Here is a 16,883-nt window from a genome sequence, read left to right as displayed (position 1 = left end):
CACATCGGAGCAGATCTGTCAAGCTACATTGAGCCCCACTGATTAAAAAAAAAATTAAATAAGGGAAAAAAGGCGGGAAGATTTCTGAAAAAGAAACCAGGGGGATTTTCTAGTTCAGTGGTCAAAATGTAATTGAAATCTCACTTGTTATCTGTGAATTTAAAAATACATTTTTGAATGTTTTATTTTTGTGGGTATCATATGCTATTATTATGATCTTTTGACCCTAACTGGTTTTAAAACAATTCATCAAAAATCACATTTTAGTTAGTAATCATTTCAAATAGAAACATATGTAAACAACAAAATTACAACTATAAAAATGAAAATGTATACATGATAAACTGTATTTAACTTTTCTATACATTTTCTAATTGCAGTTAATATTTTATGTTCACAAACTGTGAATGTACAGTACACAGCAGAGAGTATCTACAACAACACTATTTATTGTAGATACAAGCCACCCATGATATCTAGTAGCCAAGGCTTGTTTTCTGACATAAATATGCATGAACAAATGCCATAAGCCTGGATTTTCCTGTGAAATCCAAACTGACAGCTCAAACCATGAATCATTATTGTTGGCTTGATCGGACTGAATCAGGATAAAGAAAGAATATGAATTTGAACATGGATTTTTTTAGCATTCCATTACATAATATAGCTGACATGATGATTTATCAAAAAACAATGGCACTAAAATATATCTGGACACTTAAGTGTGTATAAATGTCTTAAAATACATTTTCAAATTGCATTATATATCAAAAAACAAATGCCATTATATAATGAAAGACAGTAAAGAATTTTTTTAATGATAAAACAATAGATTTAATGTTCAAAATTAGAGCTGACTTCATAAAGCCACCAAAAATTACATTTACTACTAATAATAATAATCATGAAAAGAGTTAATAGAAAAAGGTTTAAATGACATGAAAAGAGTTCAGAGAAAAGGTCCAGCATTATACATTTTAAGTATCTGTACTTTATCCGAGTATTTTTATTTTGGGAAACTTTTACTTTACTGCATTGATAATGTCCCTCTTCAGCCCTCTGTATTTTGAGCTGAAGAACTCATCACTCGCTCTGAGAAGCGTTAGAAGAGTCCGCTTCGTAAACAAGCTGATTCTTTTCAATTAACCTGTTAAATCGGTTCGCAAATCGCACTGAACGATTCATTCGTGAATGGCAATTGTAAATTAAAGTCATATGTATGACAGTCGTGACTGTCAGTTGTTGTTTTTTAACTAAATCTGCGGTAAAAGGGCGAGTTGTTTAAATCCATTGTATGAAATGCTTGAATGTGCACGTGTCACCATCTGAACAGGGAAGATTTTAGGTAAAAACTAAACATAACGTTAAAATAAAGCAAATTAATGCCCATGCATCTTCCCCACTGCCGTAGCAGTTTCAAGTGATGTAAAGCTAGTATGTTTGTCTTAAACTGTTAACATATTTTGCCCTATGTGATGTCCGTTTTGCTTTGTATATTTATCAACACATTTACACATTTTGTTTTTCCTCATTTTTATATACTATATGGTATATTTAGTTATTTTCACTTGTTCACACATGTGAATTATCAGTGAATAACAGGTTTTAGTAATAATATTTTCTTACTTGCAGATCAATACATTAAGTGTCTGAATAATCTTCCTTATTGACTACTAGTGCTGGTTACTTGACATCCACAATAATTCATAATGATTTCAGACAGAGCAGTAAGCTATTTAAGCTATATTGAAGAAAATCGAGACACTTTAAGGCTCACCTGAGTTTTGCTTGTCTTAGTTGTTCCCTGGGCTGTTTGTTTCGTCACACCATTGGCTGTGGGCAGGATCATGCCCTGTGTGAACTCTACAACAGACAATAACAGATTATAGCAATCCACATCCAACAGACAACACTGCCACAGGAATGCCATCAGTTTTGACATCTCAGTGAGACGTACCTGTTTTGAGGAAGCCCACATAGCCGGCCAGCGCCGTGCGAATTTTATCGGCTCCCTCCCTCCTCATCAGAGAAAACAGCGCTGTTTCAGGCTCATCTTTACAAAGACTCACACTGACCTGTGTGTGATCCCGAAAAAAATACTCATCATCATCACATACACAATCTATATACTCAGCATGGCTATTTAGTTATTCACATCCAATAACAACTAGGGCTGTGCGATTAATCGGAATTAACTTTCGATTTCGGCTGAGGATTAGTCTGCAGTGTTTCCCCTAGGATATTTTTCAGGGGGGGAGGGGGGGTTAAACCAAACTTTTATTTTGACGGGTTGCTGTGAAGGCCTTTGAGTTTTTGTGTTTATGACATGATGATAGTTTTTCTCAAATGAAGCGGTTAAATGCTTACTAAGTGACTGTCAGAGCGGATCTAGAGTCTGGAGAGGACATTCATGCATTCGTGTCCTCATATAGACCAAAAAAACAGCGCGAGCGTCACACGTGCTTCAGTGTGTGTGTGTGGTAAATAAAACTGCCCATCGGCGGCACCATTCATTCACACAGAACATGCAGGATTCGTATTTAAATAGTCTTTGAGGTTTAATATTCACACACACTAGTCTATATCGCGATTTGATTTCAAGTGTACTGAACTGCTCTCTATTTATTCATCAAAAAATTTTATTAAAAATTCCAGTCTATATTTAATCTATACAGCAGTGTTATTTTACATTTGACTGCTTTATTTAATTTCTGTTCAAGGCTATTATTTATCTGAATACCACTCTACATCTTTCAGAAAAACCTAAAGCACTTTATTCAATTTATATTTTTGTTCTGTTGTATTTATTTGTCGGTTTTGTTTGTAATACGTTTTTTTTTATTGTTCTTATTGTATTGCTGACTGTTTACTTGTCTTCTGTAACAGTTCTGAAGAACTTTTACTTACATTAGTTAACCCAGTATTAGTTTTTTGCTGAATAATTGTGAAATTTCACTGATATCTAAAATTAAATACACATGAAATTAAATACATTAATGAAATATGACTCTGATCATATCACCCACCAATAATTGTGTTAAATAATCATGATTATGATTTTTGAAATAATCGAGCAGCCCTAATAACAACAACAAAACATAGATACTTTTGTTCCAGATACTTTAGATCAGTGGTTCTTAACCTTTTTGACTCCAAGACCCCCACTGTCCACAAGAATTTTCGAAGGCCCCATGACTTTTCCAGTTGTTTGTGATTTACTAAGGATTAAGGATAAGGATTTTTTTTAAATATTTTTACTCACAATTTCTAATACTTTGGAGATTGGCTTAAAGGGTTAGTTCACCTAAAATGAAAATTCTGTCAGTAATTACTCACCCTCATGTTGTTCCAACCCCGTAAGAATTTTGTTCATCTTTGGAACACAAATTAAGATATTTTATTTTTGATGAAATCTGAGAGCTGGATCACTCCTTCATAGGCTGCTAGGGTTAAGGTTGAGCCACTGTAGTCACCCTGACTATTTTAACAATGTTTTTACTAACTTTTCTGGACCGGCAGAATGAAATTGCCTAGAAGCCTATGAAGGAGTGAGCCAGCTCTCAGATTTCATCAAAAAATATCTTAATAGCCTTTATGCCCAGCTGCACTACTTCCTGAACTTCAGCCAGCTCCTTTGTTTCCTGTCTGCCATTATTGGACAAACTGATTAATCCAGGTGTGCCTGACCTCAGTAACAATAATCAGACACACCTGGATTAATCAGTTTAATATAATGGCAGACAGGAAACAAAGGAGCTGGATGAAGTTCAGGAAGTACTGCAGCTGGGCATAAAGCCAATTTGTGTTCCGAAGATGAACGAAAGTCTTACGGGGTTGGAACTACATGAGGGTGAGTAATTACTGACAGAATTTTCATTTTTGGGTGAACTAACCCTTTAACTAGAAAATGTACATTCATTATAAGAGTGCTCATGGAGATTTTATTTACATGACATTTGCAGGTCTAGAATTCAGACTTTCAAAATGAGGCTTCCTCATATATCCAGGTCATCCTAGGGAATGGAAAAACTGGTTCTTTAAAAACAACAAATGAATTAAATTAAGAAATATCTTAAATTATTTTAATCTTTCTTGAGGCCCCTCTGGAATTTTGCTAAAGCCCCTTATTGGGCTCTGTTCCCTTAATTGAGAACCACTGCTTTAGATTCTCGAATACATCAGTGTTTAAAGGGGCTATATGTAGAATCCACAAACCCTTGTTATTAGCGACACCGGTGGCCATTAAGTGAACTGCAACCAGCAATTTATTACTTGTGCTCACATTCCTGCACACGTAACGCACAAGTCTGAATGTGAATACTCACAAATACTGTTCTTTTTCGTTCTTTGCGATATACTTTTAACGAACATCCTGACACTGTCCATGATACTGAGAGCAATGTTTAAATAAATATGTAAATATGTGCTGTGCGCTTTCATTTTTTAATAAAAAAACAACAACAAAAATGACAGCTCTGAGAAAACAGCAGTTAAGAAAGCATCTGATCATAGAGATGTGGATATGTTTGCACCAGCTCTGCGATTCACTGGCATCATGTCGACAGATGAGATAATTAAAATGACACTGTTATTATAAAGTATGTTTGAGACTATAGACTATATAGATCTGACTGATACTATAGTTTGAATTAAACCCTTTTCTTTGCAAGACACATTGACATTACAGTACAGAATGGCTCTTTCGGCATTATCCTGAACACTGTATAAGCATTTGTTCATGTGTCACAGAACAGACGAGAGGCTCTCGAAGAGCGCGTTAACGGCACATAATTTAGATTTTCATGGCAAAAACGTCCCAAATCCTTCACATAAAAATCAGTCTACACTACAGGCTTTTATAGACAACCTAGTTTTGTCACAATCTGTTCACACATTGGCAATAAAAAAGCGAGTAATACATGATAATTCTTACATATAGCCCCTTTAAATAAATTGACCATGTTTACAATACACACTGCCATTGTAGTCTTCTGTAAAACCTTCAGGTTGGTGATGCTACAGTATATATAAAATGCTATGTGAATGAGTTAACTTACATCAAGGTCGTCCATGTCATTTTCATCCGAAAGGTTTGGAACTTCAATGTTCCCCTTGTATTTGATGCCTGATGTTGATGTCCCTGTACAAACAGACAGCCCAAATCATGTACATGAATATTAAAGCCAAGTAAACTAAATAACTACTTCAATTAGACATTTACTTTGAATTTCTCTAGGTCATATTCATCTTTAAGGCCTATTCACACCAAGAGCAAATAAAATGCATTCCTTCCTATAGATCTATTTACACCAGGGATGAACATCAGGCCAAAAAACATAGCACTTTGGGATTTTGCTTAAATATAAAGTGCGTTACAAATAAAATGTATTATTATACAAAAAAAATTCTTTCTTTGCCCAGTGAAACTAACTGGAAATAAGATAACCGTTTTCAGTTTCAGGATGTGTGTTATCAGTATTCCCTTTAGCCAGCTGTTTACAGAGCAGACACTCCACTTAACTGCATTTAAAAAAAGAAAAATATATACAGTATATATATATATATTTGACGCCTTGTATTTTGCATTAAAGTGCTTTTCCATGTTGTTCTTGGTGGGAGCAGATTTAAATTAGCAATTCTTAACTTAAATTAAATTCCACACATATTTCCTCACCTGTCCAGGCGGCCTTCAGATTCCACTCGTAGAAGAATATCAGCTTCCCTTTGCGATTATTGATGGATGCTTCTCCCTCCACCTTGCTGACCTCTGTGATCTCACACTTGCCTTCTTCATTCTCCACCGACAATCCCATGAGCAGCTCCTTCAGCTTCTCCGATGACCAGTTTGTGGCATCCCTCTCCGTCCTAGCAACACAAGGCACATCCACTAATATTACTCCCTTTTTTATGCAGGGCTTAATGCTAAGGATTTTTCTACTGGTCAGTGGTTCAGATTTTTACTTGCCCTGGCAAAACTTTCACTGGTCCCACTAAAAAAAAAGAAAAAAAAGAATTTTCTATGACTTAATCAGTTGTTTGTGATTACTGCACACAGACTTAGATGATAAAAAATAGAATATGTATTATTTTATATAATCATATCTATACAGATCATTGATGTGGGTTTCCATGTCAAGTATCATTCATTAAAGTTAATAGATTCAAATATTAGGCTATAATTTGTTGTGTATAAAAGTCTCCAAGACAATAAGAAATAATTAAGTCCTGAGATTTGAATCCATTTAATGAGGAAACTTTTTTCTGTTTTACAAGCAATACCTTTCTAATGAAATTTAACGTGAAAGTAACGTTTCCAGGCCTTTAAATCACAATAGTAATATTTATTATTGATATTTCCAGCTTGACTGTGGAACCCTGAGAATAGTTATTTACAAAACCTAGCTTTAATGTGACTGTAATGTTGAAACTAGGATCTATAGGGTTTGCTGTCAACAGTAAAAAGCCATTTAAACTTGTGGATGGAGATGCTGACAAACACCAAGAAATGGTTTAAATGCTTCAGCTTCCCCAATGAATGTCTGTTTCATCAATACACCTTCATAAGCAGTGTTAACCTAATTACCCACCCACTTCAACATTTAACTAGCTCTAAGAAAACTGTCTGAGAGCATCTCTTCCTCAGTAACATTCAATGTCCAAGCTGCCGAGACACTGCAAGAGCAGAACCGAAGCGACAGCTGACAACCCAAGAAAGTGTAACGTTAGTAAACAAGATTTTCGTCAAATTATAGAAATACATCGACCAGAAAGCCGTCACATGAAAGATGCGGCGAAAGCATGGCATGAATAAACTTGCGACGACGCTAACGGCCCATTAGCCAGATATCAGAATAAACCAAAAAACAACTAATTGAACTTTCTCGGTTGCTCTAACTGTTCAGTTGCCAGAACTATGTTTTCTTCGGTCGAGAGTGCTCGTGAGGCAGTTGATTCACAGACGACAGCTAGGCGGGTGTTCTTTAGCATGTTAGCATCAAGATGGCTTGAGTAAGTGTGCGAATGTGCCGGTTGTCTCTCACCAGTGCCAGTTGTTGACGTTTGTGGCATCCGCTCTCTCCTCCACGATCCAGCGAGGGTCCCCTTCTCCCCACTTCGCCATGCTGATTTAATACAGATATTCTGAATTCAGAATGAATGAATGACTGACTGAAGCCTCGGAGTCTGACACGAGCGTGCTCTCCTCTCGCTTCTGGAATCCTCTCGACTGATGCCTCGGGTTTTGTTGCTCGTAGAAATTACTGGAAACGGAAGTCGCGCACAAACTAAGCACTCCGTGCTAAACACAAGGCTTGGAGATGATTCCGCATTAACTTGGAGAAATGTGTCTGTTTGTTGGTATTACACAGTTTAAAATATATTTATATTTATATATAAATAAAGACAGTAGCATTGTATTATTTAAAATAACATTTAGAACCACGTAAATTCTGAACTGATTTAGTTGGCTGAATTCAATCTGAAATGTAGGCTACAATGCTAAATGTAAAATGGATGTATATGTAGGCCTAAGTGGCAGATCACTTGTCTGAAAATACGGTCCTTATTGTTTTTGCAATAGCACGAATAGTTGGGTCAAGACTTGCTCTTTGGTACATAAAAGAAGATATTTTGAAGAATTTTGGGAACCAAACAGTTGATGGTCCCCTTGACTTCCATGGTAGCTATGGAATTTTTTTTTATGGAAGTCAATGGGGTCAGAAGAAAGCAATTCATACAGGTTTGTAACACCTTGAGGGAGAGGAAATGATGACAGAATTTTCATGTTTGGGTGAACTAGGCTACATTTAAATTTTAATGTTGCTATTTATCGCGTTGGTTTAATTTCAAGTCAAGTCAAGTCACCTTACCTTTATTTATTTAGCGCTTTTTACAATACAGATTGTTTCAAAGCAGCTTTACAGTGATAACTGGAAAATAATGCAACAAAGTTTGTTTCGGATGTACAGCAGATCTAGAAGAAAATAGTGTCAAAGTCCAGCTTGAGTAAGTTTATTTGTTTTTGTTGTAAAATATATATATATTAATTTAGATAATTTATCTATATAGTCAGAGATGTCATCGTCCAGCTCAGTTCAGTTTTCATATAATGGTGTCAATGCAGACAGATCAATAATATTGTTGAAAATTAATATGAATTTAAATGTTAATTCTAGTGTGTGCAATGGCAAAAGAGACATAACAATTGGAATTAGAATGGAAGTGAATTAGGCACAGACAAAAAGCTGCGTTTCTGACCGAGATTGATTTTTGATCATTGTAGGTCTATTAGTCATTTGCATATCAAATACATAATTGCATACAAATCATTTTAAACTTGAAGTCATGTAAAAAGGTAATTGATGAATTTAAAAAAAGATATAATACATAATAAATCATATTAAATAAATCACTTAATTGCTGAATTGTAACAAGTAACCAGTTCTGACAGACAGTAAACCACTATTAGCAACACACAGATTTATAGTTCTGTCATGAAGTTTGGCATCATTTCAGAAAAGCCAAGGACAAGAACTACTAATATTGCAACACAAAAATACACAAAAACAGATATTGCAAAGTGCTGTTTCTTTGGAACGACATTTAAAACAGGAGAACAAATAGCAATTTCATGCTATTCAGCAGGTGAGTTTCAAAGAAAGAACATTATTTATCATGTGAAGTATTTGTGTGTGTGTGTGTGATAGAGCAGTGTTTTTCAACCCTGGTCTGTTAGGACCCCCAACACTGCATTTGAAAATGTCCTCTTTCTCACACCCAGTTTCTTCTAATGAGCTGACGAGTTGAATCAGGTGTGTTTGATTAGGGAGACAAAGAAAATGTGCAGTGTTGAGAACACATTAATAATCATGTGATATCATTCATTTCTCTAACACCATTTATACATTTGTCTTTTCAATTTACAAAATTAATTATTACCAACGGATTACAATTTGAAGGTTTCTTGTACACTAGATGGTGAGTCGGTGCAAGCAAGGACTACACTGCAAAAGCAACAGCACTTTACATGTTTACTAGTCTGGTGAACAGTAGGTTTTTTAGGACTCATTCATTGGATGTGTTTATGACACTGAGATCACTCACCCTGAGCTTTTTTTCTTCTGCACAAAGGCACAATGAAGCTCCTGATTGTAGCTGTACTCGTTGGACTGTGTCTTGCCCAGCATAACCCAAACACTAACCCTAATAGGACCTCCATTGTTCATCTGTTTGAGTGGCGATGGGCAGATATAGCTGAAGAATGTGAGAGATACCTGGCACCAAACGGCTACGGAGGAGTTCAGGTATGGTTGCATATCTATTTTTAAGGAGCAGTATGATCAATGTGATGTTATGAACTTTGAGCTTTTAGAGGAGTTGTTTACAGAAGGTTATGAATTATGAAAGGTTAGAAGAATGTCCAAAAACATTTGTCTTTGATTTTACAGATCTCTCCCCCCAGTGAGAGCATTGTGGTGACCAATCCTTGGCACCCTTGGTGGCAGAGGTATCAGCCAATCAGCTACAACCTGTGCTCCAGATCAGGAACTGAGGAAGAGCTGAAGGACATGATCACACGCTGTAACAAAGTTGGGGTACTGCAAAACTACTGTAAAAATCCTTTCATTTTTACAGGAAAAAGATCTGGCTGTTGTGGTTGCCAGAATAATTATGTAAAAATACAGTAAAAATGTAAACCTTTACAGAACAACCTGTATATTTTACAGTTTAAAACTGTAATTTACAAAAAAAGTTAAAACCAATATCCCTTTTCTGCTGAAGTAGCAAGGCCATGCTGCTGTTAAAATCTATTTTGTACATTTAACATACTGACAACCACATAATAATGCTTCTGGTAAAGTCACATGAAGAATCAAAGTTCATCACAAGCTTTTCCACAACCTGAGGTAATGCTAATATATAGATGGTGCACAGTGTCATGCACACAATGCTGTACAAAACACCATCATGGTAACACACAAAAGTAAAATAATGCGATAAACATTCATTTAACAACATAAGCTGTAACGTAACATAAAACCCTAATGTATAGAACGTATAACAAAAAACTATCATTATTAAAATGAAAAACCATCAAATGTGAAGTGTCGCACGAAGAATTCTGGGAATGTCAGTGTATGGCTTTTCACTCTTAATTATAAGAATATTTGTTATTTTTTTACTTCCAAAAATAGTACATTTAACAGTAATTTACTGGTTAGATCTATAGCAGTTTTTCTCGTGTGTGTATATACTGTTCATTAATCAACAGTTACTTCTAGACTAACTAACAGTTAGTCTTTTACCTTTTAAAATTACAATTATTTTTAGTGTAAAGAGAACCGTTTCATACCTCAAAAACAGCCAAATGACGACACTAAAAAAATGGCAATTAATAATTATGCTCTGAAAAAAAAACCATGTTGAGAGAACTCAACCTGATGCATTCAGAGTTTTAGGTTCTCTCAACTATTGTCTACTTTGTTTTGCCAATTTGAATTAGTTTGTTTACTAAATGCAAAATGACTAATTTAGCCAATAAATTCATTAAGGCAACTATGTACACTTGGTAACATGAAATAACCATGCAAAATACTTCCAAAGCATTTATTAATCTTAACTGATGTTAATTTCAACATTTGTGTTCAAATGACTAAAATCAAAAGTTGTATCTGTTAATATTATTTAATGGACATCAGCTATTATGAACTAACTTTTTATTATCCAACATTAACAAAGATGATTAAATACTGTAACAAATGTATTCCTCATTTTTAATTAAAGTTAGTTATTGTAAGTGTTACCGATTTCTTGTTCCAACAAATTTCAAATTAGTAACACAATATACTAATCTATTAATTTGGTAGCCACATAGATTTATGGACATGTATTATGTGTGTTTTACATGGCTATCTTTGTTTCTAAAGGAGCAATCACCTTACTAAAATATATCTGGGATATAGTTTTAGAAGTTTACATGGATCCTTAACACAAACCACAAGAACGGTGACAATCAACAAATGTAAAAAGATGAGCTCTCTTAACATCACAACAATACAACAAATAACTAAAAATAGTGATAAAACAAATGTTACACAAGTCAGAAAAATAATAAACCTTTAATAGTAACTGCAAAATTAATTGATGTTTCAATGCATCACAAACTCTTAAAAGTTCAGCAATATTGTTTGAAATTATTTGTTTAGACAAGTGTGTTTGCCTCGTTGGGACAACATTTGAGGGAATTCTGTTGGTTTAACATGGATTTTTATGTAAATTCGCTCAGATTTGTGACTCAGAAGGTCCTGTAACCTGGAAAATATGTAGTTGCTTGCTTTTACAGAGTGTAGACGGCATCTCCTGTGTTTTACTTTGCAACAGGTGAATATATATGTGGATGCAGTCATAAATCACATGTGTGGAGCCTCTGGTGGAGAGGGCAATCACTCCAGCTGTGGATCATACTTCAACGCCAACAAGGAGGACTTCCCCTCTGTCCCATACTCGTCATGGGACTTCAATGATAAGAGGTGTAAAACTGCAGACGAAGAGATTGACAACTACAACAATGTTTTCCAGGTAAAAAAAAAAAAACTGCTTAAATGAGTCGATGAAGTCAACAAGATATAAAAATTCACCCCTATTTATTGTCTAAATGCATGTTATTAATCTGATTGTGAATCAATAATTTGTGGATTAAATTTTTCATATTTATTTTGACCTCTTTGAACTTTTAAATAAAAATGTCAAAACTTGATCTTCCAGTGAAATGACAGACATTTCTCTGGTGACATGCTGGAGTTCTCCAGCCATTTTGTTGGCGTAAACCCCTCCCTTTACTTCCTTTTTCAGAAATCACTTACCGCACCTTTTAATTTAGCTATGAAGTAGCTCTACAGAAGACAATAGTGTCTTTATTCAGCTCGGTTTAGTTCAATGATGATTCAATGATAATGTTGCAAAGTTCATCAGTTATAAAACAAATTCTATTTAGCTTTAAAGCAGTTCTTCAAAAGACAATTGTATCATTCTGCTTAAGTCAGATTCAATTTTATTCAAAGGAAGCACATTATGGTGAAGGCTTATCACCCTCCATATATTTAAAGACTAATAGTTTCTTGTTTTCTGTTGTGTTGGTGCATGCTTAAAGGTTCATTATCATCCCTGACTTTAATTTCAATCCTCAGATTTGTTCACACACAAACTTCAATCCATGTAGTAACACTTGCATCTGCAACTAGTCACAGTGTGCTTCATAGTTGTGTGCGCTGTACAACCCTGATTTCAATTCCCCTGCTACCAGTTCAACATGCATGCTATTATTTTGCTGCAGTGCTTGACTTGTTAATTTTGTGTTGACAGGTTAGAGATTGTCGCTTGGTGAGTCTCCTGGATTTGGCCCTGGAGAAGGACTATGTTAGAGGAAAAGTGGCTGAATACATGAACAAACTGATCGACATGGGTGTAGCTGGATTCAGAGTAGATGCTTGTAAGCACATGTGGCCTGGCGACCTTAGTAACATCTACGGCAGACTCAAGAGCCTGAATACCACTTGGTTTTTACCTGGCACCAAGCCCTTTATTTATCAAGAGGTATCACCATCTCTTCAAGACCAGAGTTACTTAAAATGGTTGTTAAACCATTAACACTTTTTTTCTTTAGGTTATCGACCTTGGTGGGGAGTCCATTAAAGCCAGGGAATATTTTGATCTCGGAAGAGTGACGGAGTTCAAGCACAGTGCAAAACTGGGAACAGTCATTCGTAAATGGGACAAAGAAAAGCTAAGCTATCTCAAGTATGCAATAGTAACCTCTATTATTACAATGCTATCTGAAAAATTCATTTCTGATTGGTCAATCACAGTATTGAGTGCTCATATACAGTGCTATGCATAAGTTTAGACACCCATACTAAAGTAGACTAAAAAGAGGAATAAAAAATCATCTTTTGGAAACTGAACTTAATGCCTTAATTTAAAAAATTAGGAAAAATCCAACCTTTAAGGACACCAATTTTCTTTGTGAATGAATAATGTATCGTAAATAAATAAATGTTCTTCCTTAAAATACAGGGTGCATAAGTTTGGACACCCCTATGTTAAATTCCCATAGAGGCAGGCAGATTTTTATTTTTAAGTATTTTTTTTTATTTATTTTTTTAGGATACTATGCATCCTGATAAAATTCCCTTGGCCTTTGGAATTAAAATAGCCCCACATCATCACATAGCCTTCACCATACCTAGAGATTGGCATGCTTTTATTTCAGTTAGCCTAAAAGCTAGTTTGATTTGCATTGAGAGATGATCTTATGGAAAGTACCCCATGCAATTTCCAAAAGATGATTTTTTTATTCCTCTTTTTAGTCAACTATTTATATATTTTTTTTTTTTTTTTTTTTTTTTTTTTGAAATATATAAAACAAACCAAACATATATAAACAGTGTTTTAGCAGTTGACACCACAACAGTTATTAAATGGCCCCAAATAACTATTATCACTTGCGCTGGTATGAAAAGAGCCGTAAAATTTAAGACTTATTAATGTTATGATTGAGAGACATTAGAAAAGCACTGGTATGTTGCCATGAACAACAGTGAAATATACAAAAAAATATATATATAAAAAAAAAAATATATATATATATATATATATATAAATATAAATATAAATAAAATATAATTTATTTATTTTTAATCTATTTGATGGTCTCCAGAACATTTATTATTCAATTGAGCATTAAGTAAATCTACAATTCTTTACATGGTTCTAATTACTGTGTATGGGTTTATTTAGCAATATTTACCATATTACTGTAGTAGACCATATCTAGTGATATGTCAGGAAAATGCCTACCCAGCTAACAAACAGCTTTGCAAACATTATGGGAATGTTCATTCTGAAACGAGTAGTAGCATTTAAAAAAAAAAATTATACAAATGTCCAACTAAAACATTTCAGAAAAAAACATTTCATGAATGATGCATAAATGTTTTGTGCTAATATTTTGAGAACATTATAAAAGACCAGATAACTTCAAACCAACATTCTGTTAACGCTACTGGAAGAACATTTGTTCATAACTTGCCTTGGCAGAACGTTAGACAAAGTTCTGAGAAAATTCCCTGTTAGCTGGGTATAATCATGCTCTGCAATCTTTTGGCTTGTAAGAGTTATTGAAGGAGTTGTAAACAGTGTTTTGTCTTAGGAACTGGGGAGAGGGCTGGGGTTTAATGCCTTCTGATAAAGCCTTGGTGTTTGTGGACAATCATGATAATCAAAGAGGCCACGGCGCTGGTGGAGCTTCTGTTCTGACATTTTGGGACTCTAGGTAAAATATTTTGAAATATTTTCCAAGAACTCAGACTAATCCTACTGTGAGTGGTATATTTTACATTGTGTATTTTGCAGGCTTTATAAGATTGCTTCAGGGCTCATGTTGGCTCACCCATACGGTGTCACCAGAGTCATGTCTAGTTACCGTTGGGATCGACATCTGGTGAATGGAAAGGTGAATGGAATGCTCACACTTAAAAAATAATGATTACATTAAAGTGTTATAGTTGATGAAACCCATGTGCTTCACATTACATTAATGAATAGCTTACAACAGGGCTAATGGCACACTATAGGGTAAATCCCCTCAATCACTAAATGGCACAAAATCTCACTACGGCATTTTCCTAAATGTATCCATGCAGGTGGAAATTTGGCTGATCCATGAAGCAATTGCGGGAAGCAACGCAAAATAGATTCTGTGCTATGTTGGTCTAATATTTAATGATTTTCAAAATGTTATAGCTTTAGGTAGCAAATGATAATCATTAAAATTAGCAAATGCATTTTGAGACAAAGGTCTTGCTACAGTTTTGTTCAAGGGAATAAATCAACAGTTTTTCAAAAACTGAAGAATATGTAAAGTATGGTATTTGAAGCGTCCCTGGTTGGGGCTAAAAGCACAATAATTGTAGTGAGAAGCATTTTCCTAAAGTCGTGCCTTTAACCCCGTAACACCCAATAGATTATTTCATACCACACAAGTAAAACCTGAACAAATAATGTTCTTGTGAAATAAAACACAGGATCAGAATGACTGGATGGGCCCTCCAAGCAATGCCAATGGATCCACTAAGGCAGTACCCATCAACCCAGACTCCACCTGTGGGGACAAGTGGATATGCGAGCACAGATGGCGTCAAATCAGGTGGGTGTGAATTTTAGTTTTTCAGGACACATTTTCCTGATTTCAATGTCAAATCCCAGCAATTCTCTTACTCTATTCCCCACACCAGGAATATGGTGATTTTTCGCAATGTGGTCAATGGCCAGCCTCTCTCCAACTGGTGGGACAACGGTAATAATCAGATCGCCTTTAGCCGTGGCAGCAGGGGATTCATTGTCATCAACAATGATGATTGGTGAGAAACTTGCAACACCTACCCAAGAATAGTTAACATGTTAAATGTGTAATAATAATACAAATTTAGCACATGATTACTCCAAGTTGGCATGGAACGGGAGTTGTGATAGTGTTTTCTTCCCTATTGTGACGTATATCAGAGTGAAACGGCTCGAACAAGGGCAATATTAGGGCGGGACTTGATTTTGTCCTACGGGAATTGATTGGATGGTTGTGGTTTGCTATTGCAAGCCAGTAAACACATCATCAGAGAAGAGAAGAGATGTACGGAGCCCTAATGGAGATTGAAAAAATTGTGAGATGTGACTAAGGAATTAATTGCTGCTTGCAGCTATATTTTTAATTACATTTGATCAATTAAACAATTAGTGAACATACTTTATCACAGTTAAGACATTTATCTTTATATAGAACCTTTTTGGTATTAATGGTTTAAGATGGAGTCAAGAACCCTAGGGTTCTCTATAGAGCCCCACTGAACCTTTCTTTCTAAAAGTAATAAAAGAATAACGATTGTCAATTTTGATTCATGGTGACTAACTGGATTTGATTCCCCAGGGAACTGAACATGACGCTGCAAACTGGGCTGCCCGTGGGCACATACTGTGACGTCATCTCTGGAGACAAGAGTGGGGACGGTTGCACAGGGAAACAGGTGTCAGTGGGTTCTGATGGACGTGCCACTTTCCACATCATCCACACAGAGGAGGATCCATTCATTGCCCTCCATGCTGACTCGAAACTGTAGATTCACTGAGGATAATTATAATAAAGCAGGATCACTTAACTCAACAGTGTGGTGGAAGAGCTTTTGTTTACAATCACATCATAAATCATATCATGAAAAAGATGAACCAAAGTGTCTTCTAGCCCACAGAACTACATTCTTCTGATTCACTGAACAAGCATCCAAACTTTTATCTCCTTAACACAGTTAACAAGTCACTGTACTGTTGCTTGTAGGTGTTCCTCCTTGACTGTGAACTCCATGGTCTTTGAGATAATATCTGGAAAAAAACATTTGAATGAAAAATTTAGGAGGATTTAGAAAATTTAGGGGCACAACTAACTATTTCTGCATTTATAACTCGCACTGTAATAAACTGATTTTGCCTTACTAGTGTTATTTTAGTATCACTGTGCACTATTACAGATTTTGTTCATATATTTTGAGTTTAATTTGATTTTCATATTTTCTGCTTTCATTGCATTTAATGTCTGTACAGTTCTAATTTCAGTTTTAGTTTAGTAGGCTACATCAGGTTAGTGAAACTAAATAACAGGCTCATTTCATCTAAATGAAAATAAGGAAAGTTTAAGGTTTTTACATTTTATTTAGTCAGTTAACATTTATTTCAAGTAATACATTTATTTATGGTTTTTGTTAACTATAATAACACTGATACTAGTAAAATCTATACTTAATAATATGGGTCAAATAATTAAGTTCAGGCTTTGAAACGTG

General features: G+C 35.1%; 2 protein-coding genes across 5 annotated transcripts in view; one reads left to right on the top strand and one right to left on the bottom strand.

Annotated features, from left to right (window-relative positions):
• The window catches only part of ahsa1b (AHA1, activator of heat shock protein ATPase homolog 1b), a 10,443-nt gene extending 3,167 nt beyond the window's left edge, over positions 1–7,276 (bottom strand). The window contains exons 1-5 of the mRNA XM_084097462.1: positions 7,041–7,276; positions 5,675–5,865; positions 5,058–5,140; positions 1,958–2,075; positions 1,778–1,863 (exon numbers count right to left, since the gene is read on the bottom strand). Of these exons, the coding sequence (XP_083953588.1) occupies positions 1,778–1,863; positions 1,958–2,075; positions 5,058–5,140; positions 5,675–5,865; positions 7,041–7,120 (558 nt within the window). The 5' untranslated portion in view covers positions 7,121–7,276. The remainder of the gene's footprint in view (positions 1–1,777; positions 1,864–1,957; positions 2,076–5,057; positions 5,141–5,674; positions 5,866–7,040) is intronic.
• A 1,201-nt stretch (positions 7,277–8,477) lies between these two features.
• Positions 8,478–16,535, top strand: amy2al1 (amylase alpha 2A-like 1). Of its 4 annotated transcripts, XM_084097448.1 has the most exons (12): positions 8,735–8,810; positions 8,974–9,047; positions 9,130–9,302; positions 9,447–9,593; positions 11,380–11,577; positions 12,361–12,591; positions 12,662–12,795; positions 14,207–14,329; positions 14,410–14,509; positions 15,081–15,202; positions 15,291–15,416; positions 15,977–16,535. In XM_084097448.1, the coding sequence occupies exons 2-12, from the start codon at positions 9,026–9,028 to the stop codon at positions 16,164–16,166; spliced, it is 1,566 nt and encodes a 521-aa protein (XP_083953574.1). In that variant the 5' UTR covers positions 8,735–8,810; positions 8,974–9,025; the 3' UTR covers positions 16,167–16,535. The 4 variants fall into 4 exon arrangements, with proteins under 4 accessions (XP_083953573.1, XP_083953576.1, XP_083953575.1 ...); XM_084097447.1 differs by lacking the exons at positions 8,735–8,810; positions 8,974–9,047 and adding an exon at positions 8,478–8,643; XM_084097450.1 differs by lacking the exon at positions 8,974–9,047 and having other exon boundaries at positions 8,635–8,810.
• Positions 16,536–16,883: the final 348 nt, after the last annotated feature.

The sequence above is a fragment of the Abramis brama genome, assembly GCF_963993115.1.
Source record: "Abramis brama genome assembly, chromosome: 21".
Taxonomy (NCBI): domain Eukaryota; kingdom Metazoa; phylum Chordata; class Actinopteri; order Cypriniformes; family Leuciscidae; genus Abramis; species Abramis brama.
Note: the sequence above shows the minus strand (reverse complement) of the source record. Positions and strands in the feature narration are given on the sequence as shown.

Excerpts from the sequence above, each read along its gene's own strand:
- amy2al1 (XM_084097447.1), top strand. The coding sequence starts at position 8,493 with ATGAAGTTTGGCATCATTTCAGAAAAGCCAAGGACAAGAACTACTAAT. Across the intron at positions 14,330-14,409 it reads CTGACATTTTGGGACTCTAG|GCTTTATAAGATTGCTTCAG; the intron begins GTAAAATATTTT and ends TGTATTTTGCAG. Across the intron at positions 15,203-15,290 it reads CACAGATGGCGTCAAATCAG|GAATATGGTGATTTTTCGCA; the intron begins GTGGGTGTGAAT and ends TCCCCACACCAG.